Source organism: Microtus pennsylvanicus, chromosome 1 (genome assembly GCF_037038515.1).
Source record: "Microtus pennsylvanicus isolate mMicPen1 chromosome 1, mMicPen1.hap1, whole genome shotgun sequence".
NCBI classification, from domain to species: Eukaryota; Metazoa; Chordata; class Mammalia; order Rodentia; family Cricetidae; genus Microtus; species Microtus pennsylvanicus.
Genome location: NC_134579.1, coordinates 146426116 through 146432893, shown reverse-complemented (window position 1 = coordinate 146432893; position 6778 = coordinate 146426116). Strand labels below are relative to the sequence as shown.

Here is a 6778-nt window from a genome sequence, read left to right as displayed (position 1 = left end):
CCTGCCACTTAATATAACAGCACACAGAAGATTTTTCCATTAAGCACACCTGCTTCAACACCTCTTCCTCTGATGTTCTCAAAAGACTCCCTGGAATGTAGTTCCAGGAGGCACCAAGTCTGGACCTGAGAAACAAAGGAGTTTGACATTTCTCCAACCTTCTCTCCTCCTGAAGTGTCAATCACTATATTTCCCCACAAACATCAGGATGTAATTAGTTATAATTGAACCCACTTAGATTTCAGTGAAGGCCTGACAAGCCTAATAATATCTAAAACATCACTGAGGTGATGTCTCCAAGCAGCGCCATCTTGCGGGGGTTCCTCGTATCCCAGCTCTGTGTGGGTGTCATAGGGAACTCACTGCTCTTCATGCTGTATGTATACAGCTTCTTAGTCAGATCCCGCTTTAGCAGACCTATCGATCCCATTTTCATGCACCTGGTGCTTGTCAACATGTTGACAGTCATATTCGCTATGATATCATATATCATGTCATCCTTTGGAGTCAGACACTTTCTGGATGATGCCAGCTGTAAGGCAGTTTTATATGTGTTCAGAGTCACCCGGGGTTTGTCCATCTGCACTACCTCCATTCTAAGCACGTTCCAAGCCATCACCATCATTCCCAGTAACTCTAAGTGGGCATGGCTTAAGCCTAAACTCTCTACATGGACTTGTTGCTCCTTCCTGTTTGCCTGGCTCATCAACCTGCTCATATATGTGCACGTCATTGAGAGTGTGGTAGCTAAAATCAATTACACTGATGTTGGTGATGGATATTATCATGTTTACTGTAAAATAGGTCTAACCGATTTCCGCAATAAAGAATTATTCCTGGGTGTTATCATAACAGGAGACGTTCTCTTTATGACCATCATGATGTTGACCAGTTTCTATATGGTGACTCTCCTTTACAAACATCGCCAGGGAGCCCGGCATCTCCGTAGCCAAAGCCTCTCCTGCAAGACAGCTCCTGAGCACAGAGCCACTCACAGCATCTTGCTGCTGGTGAGCTGTTTTGTGATCTTTTATTTGTTAAACAACTTCATCACCCTTTATGGGTTTTATACACATGAAAGAATACCAACATTGGGGGTAATCGTTGTAATTGTGTCGTCATTCTACCCCACTGTCTGCCCATTTTTACTAATGAGCAATAATAAAATAATTTCCCAGTGTATTTCTTCTTGATCAATACTGAGAATTACTTGTTTTCAAAGAGCATTTGGTGGATGATATGAAGGCCAGATGTCCTCCTCAACAAACAAATCTCTCTAATGATGTATGTGATAAGGTGAAAGCTGTGTGGCTCTTGAATCCTTGATATGGTCCATGTTAGAATTCACAAAAGTTGTACATTTACCAATTTTAAATTTTTAATATTATGTCTCAGTAAAGTAAGTCCATAACATTTCAATAATTACATATTTATTGTCCATTAAATATAATACCTTGGAGCTTTGAAAAAAAGGTGGTCATGGGGGCTGGAGAGAAGGCTCAGAGGTTAAGAGCATTGCCTGCTCTTCCAAAGGTCCCGAGTTCAATTCCCAGCAACCACATGGTGGCTCATAACCATCTGTAGTGGGGTCTGGTGCTCTCTTCTGGCCTGCAGGCATACACACAGAAAGAATGTTGTATACATAATAAATAAATATTTTAAACAAAAAGAAAAAAAGGTGGTCAGGTTTAACTCTATATGACACCTACATACATTTTACACATGATCCTACACACATACCAAGACAGACAGGCAGACAGACAGATAGAGAGATAGACTTTTCAACATGTGGTTTTTTTATTTTGATATTTTGACCAGGCTAAGCTCAGTAAATCTGGCTGAAGAAAGAGAGAGAGGATTGTAGGAACCAGAGGCGTCAAGGACATCACAAGAAAGCCTACAAAATCAATTAACCTGGGCTCGTGACGCTTGCAGAGTTTGAATCAACAACCAGGGACCTGCTTAGACTGATGTAGGCCATCTGCATATCTCTGACAGCTGTGTAGCTTGGTCTTCTTTGGAATTCCTAACAGTGAGAGCAGGGGCTGTCTCTGACTCTTTTGCTGACTTTTGGGACCTTATTTCTCATACTGGGTTGCCTTACACAGTTTTAATACACAGGGAGGTGCTTAGTCTTAATGCAAATTGATATACCCTGTTTTGTTGATGTCCATGGGAGGCTAGCTCTTTTCTGAACAGAAATGAAGGGGGAGTGGATGGGGTCAGAGTGGGTCAGGGAGTGAGATGAGAAGAGAAAGGGAAACTGTAGCCAGGATATAAAAATAAGTAATTATTATATAGCCACTTTGGAAATCAATATGGCAGTGTCTCAGAAAATTGGGAATCGATACGCCTCAAGACTCAGTTATACCGCTTTTGGGCATATAACCAAGGATGCTTGATTATATCACATGGACACTTGCTAAACTATGTTCGTGTCTTTATTCATAATAGCCACAACCTGGAAACAACCTAGATGACCCTCAAAGAAACACAGATGATGAGAAAATGGTACAAATACAAAATAGAGTATTACTCAGTTGTTAAAAACAATGACGTCAGGGCTGGAGAGGTAGCTCAGAGGTTAAGGGCACTAACTGCTCTTCCAGAGGTCCTGAGTTCAATTTCCAGAAACCACATGGTGGTTCACAACCATCTGTAATGAGATCTGATGCCCTCTACTGGCCTATAGGATATCTGTAGGCAGAATACTGTATACATAATAAATAACTAACTAAATCTTTAAAAAAAATTGACATCAGGAAATTTGAAGATCAATGGTTGGAACCAGAACAAGAATCATCCTGCGTGAGGTATCCCAGACCCAGAAAGACAAACATGGTATGTAGTCACTTATAAGTGAATATTCTCTGTAAAGAAAGGATATCTGTGCAACAATCCACAGACCCAGAGAGGCTATTTAATAAGGGAGGCCCAAGGGGGCAGCATGAAATTTGCTGGTTAGGGGAAATAGAAGAAATCTCATGGGTTGTCTGGGGGCAGGTAGAGATGAGAACATGCAGGATCCCTTTGGTGGGCGGATGAAGGGGGAGAGTACTGAAAGAGATGACTGGTAGGTGGAGGGATGTAGTACAAATTCTAATTGGTCTTATAATAAAAACCCAGAGTCAGATATTAGGGGGTGAAAGCTGAAAGATCGGAGAAGCAGAGCAGCCAGCCAAGAGAGTTCTTACCTCTATGAAATCCTCAGACCAAAAAGGGCTGAGCTCCTGTCTCCTCCTGCCTTATATTCCTCTCTCTCCACCTCCCCTGAACTGGAAACAAAGTTACATGCCACCACTGCCTGACCTTTATGGTTCACTATGGTTAGCTCTGCCCTCTGATCTTCAGGCAAGCACAAACAAAATATCACCACAGAGGGACATTTCAGGGTCAGGTAGAAACCTACTGAAAGAGAAACTCCCAGGAATCTACAAAGATGACCCTAGGTAAGCCTCCTAGCAATGGTGAATGTGGAGCCTGAACTGGCCATCTCCTGTGACCAGATGGGACTTCTAATGGAGGGATTGGGACCACGGCCAGTCTCACAAACGTTGACCTACAGTCTGCCCTGCCTATGGGATGTGTGGGGCAGGGAGGAGGGGATTGCAGAAGTGGCCAATTAATATCTGGTCCAGCCTCAGACCCATATCACAAGGATGAACCCACTCCTGACACTGCCTGAAGTGCAAAGGACCCAGAGACTGGATGTCCCAAAGACCTAGGAGAGAACCAAACACAACTGAAGAGAAAAAGTCAATATAAAAATGCCTAATGATATTCTGCTGTACTCGTAGACTGATGACCATCCCAATTGTCTTCAGAGAGTCTTCATCCAGTAATTGATGGAAACAGATGCAGAGACCCAATGCCATGCATTGGATGTTGCTTAGGCAATACTACTGCAGAGGAGGAAGAATTATACAAGTCAAGGAGATCAAGGACATGACAAAGGAACACACAGCAAGAACTAACCAGGGCTCATAGAGGCTCACTGAGTATAGATCTATAGCTAGGGGCCCTGCATGTGTGTGACATATGCTAAGCCCTCCACATATGTGTGACTGTTGTGTAGATTGGTCTACATATGGAAATCTCTAATGCTTTGCCTGGCTTTTGGTACCCTGTTCCTCATACTGGATTTCCCTGACCAGTCTTATGATGTGGGAGGGTTTTCTGTTTTGTTTTGATTTTATTGGTTAATAAAGAAACTGTCTTGGCCATTTGATAGGCCAGCCTTTGGGTTTGTGGAATAGACAGAACAGAATGTTGGGAGAAAGAAGCAGAGTTAGTCAGATGCCATGGAGCCAGCTGCCAGGTCAAACATGCTGAATCTTTCCCGGTAAGCCACCACCTCGTGCTGCTACAGAGATTATTAGAAATGGGAATTAGCCAATAAGAAGCTAGAACTAATGGGCCAGGCAGTGTTTAAGTGAATACAATTTGTGTGTTGTTATTTCGGGTGTAAAGCTAACCATGCATGAGCCGGGCAGGATGAAATGCAGGCCTGCCCACAGCTCCTTCTACAAATGGTGCCCAACGTGGGGCTCAAACCCATGACCCTGGGATTAAGAGTCTCATGCTCTTGCCTCTTACTATAAATGGCACCCAGATGTGGATAACAGAAAGCCTGAGAAAGCTTGGGAAATAATAGAGTAAAGCATGGCTTCTGGGTAGCAACAATTTCTCGGGTCTGCTCTACTTGCCAGAGGCAAGCAAGTGCTCTCATCTAAGAGAGGCTTCCTGACTCAGCTTTAGCTGCAAAACCCTGTAGCTCTTAAGAGGTCCTGCTATGAAACACTTAAATGGTGTTGATAAAAGCTGACTGCTTGCTTGTTTGTTTTCAGCAGTATAGGAAAAAGTTGTGCTGTTTTAAAATGCTGGCATTCTGGTCCGTCCTTCCAGGGCAAACTCTGACTCTTTCAGGCAGGCGGTCTGACTGAGTGTGGTCTGTGAGCAGAATGCTGCAGCTTGCTTGCTGGCAGGGACCTTGAAACACTATAGTGTTGTGGCAATGAACACGGCTCTGGCCGGTACCTCAGCCACAAGGCTGGAATCAAAGAAAGCTAAGGAATGGGCTGGATCTAGCCTTCAAAGCCATGGCTTCAATCCTACCAATATTGCTTAGTTAATTAAAGGCCCATGTGGTCAGAAAAAAAGAGAGATATACAGTAAAGATGAAGAAAAACTCTAAATGGTTTACAGTGTGTTAAAAAAATTATATACTGGCTTGGGAGAGAAAAGAAAAAGGTTAGAGTTCTTAAAAGTAAAAAAGAAAAAAAGGAGAGTAATTGGTGTGGTGGTACACACCTTTAATCGCAACACTTGGGAGGCAGAGGTAAATTAACCTCTGAGATGTCAAGGGACAGAGTTAGATTGACCTCTATGACTTCAAGGTGTGGTAGCATATGCCTTTAATCCCAATGCCTGGGAGGCAGAAACAGACAGATCTCTGTGAGTTCAAGGTGTGGTAGCATACACGTTTAATCCCAGCACTGGAAAAGCAGAGACAGGGGGGAATCTCTGTGAGGTCAAAAACAGCCTTGTCTGCAGGGTTATTCCAGGGCAAAGATATACAGAGAACCTGTCTCAAAAAATAAAAGTAAAAATATACAAAATAGAGGTTAAAACAAAGCCACACAAAGATGAAAAATACACAGAGAATCTTGATACTGTGTGCTATTGTGCTCTCTTTGAATTGTTTGAATGCTGAGGAAGGAGCAAAAGCTGCTAAAAGATATTTGTTTATAAATGCTGCTGAACTAATCCAACATAGATATTTTGAATATACATTGACCTCAGAATTTGGATCTAAGGATATGATACTTTGGAAAAGAGATTCTTCTTTTGTTTTCACAGAGGATGAGACCCTGTGGATTACTTATATCCCAATATGGTATGATGGACCACGCCCTCCTGAAAGGTTGCTGTGAACGCCTTCAGAAAATTATTTCATTTAACTGCCAGCTGAGATGAACGTAGCAGACAGGTTACACCATGAAAGACCTGAATAACAGCGCCCCCATTCAGCATGAAGAAGTTTGGAGAGAAATAACTGTGCCCATATTCCCAAATATTGTTTATAAATGTTCTTTTACATTTAAAGGGGGATATGATAGAGATATGAATAATTTGCATTGGTATAGATTTGACTTTATTGATATAAATTGAAGGTCAATTTTGTTATATGTATATGTATTTCTGACCTTGACTAAGGTATTGTGATTGTGTAGTTCATGTAAAAATGTAATGTATATAGGTGGTTAATGGATAACCATTAATAATAATCAAGCTTGTAGTCATGTTAGTTAGATTTTCTAGATGTGCATAGATATATTTCAGATAGGCATTCTGCATATCTTTCAAAGACTACAGAATATGGCATTTAATGTTTTAATAACTTAGGGCTTTTCATGATAACGAGACACATCTGCTCCTGGCAGCACCGCTATCAAGAGGAAGATGGACATCGAAGTGGCTCCTTATGGATTTTGATAGCCATTGGGCAAGAAACTGCTCTTGCCTGGACTGTTGCATAAACTGGACACAAAGAACACGCAGAGAGAGGACTGCTAAACTTGCCTAAAGGTGAGATCACCTTTCAGGGTTCCTGATTCATGAAAGAGTCTGCAAGACATTCTGTAGGACACAGCAGACAGTGACTGAACTGCCTTTGAAATTTCCTGCTTCATGAAATCCAGTATGTCTCTGGATACTATGGGCCTATAGGCTGAAGATAGATGCCCCAATGGTACAGAGGACCTTTTTGTGACTATCC

The 6778-nt window shown here is 42.1% G+C and overlaps 1 protein-coding gene across 1 annotated transcript; it reads left to right on the top strand.

Moving 5' to 3' along the window:
- The first annotated feature begins 371 nt into the window (after positions 1-371).
- On the top strand, positions 372-1193 carry LOC142842037 (vomeronasal type-1 receptor 4-like). Its single transcript, XM_075959020.1, has one exon. It carries the CDS (start codon positions 372-374, stop codon positions 1191-1193), a length of 822 nt encoding a protein of 273 aa, XP_075815135.1.
- Positions 1194-6778: the final 5585 nt, after the last annotated feature.

Coding starts and splice junctions, on each gene's coding strand:
- LOC142842037 (XM_075959020.1), top strand. CDS start 372: ATGCTGTATGTATACAGCTTCTTAGTCAGATCCCGCTTTAGCAGACCT.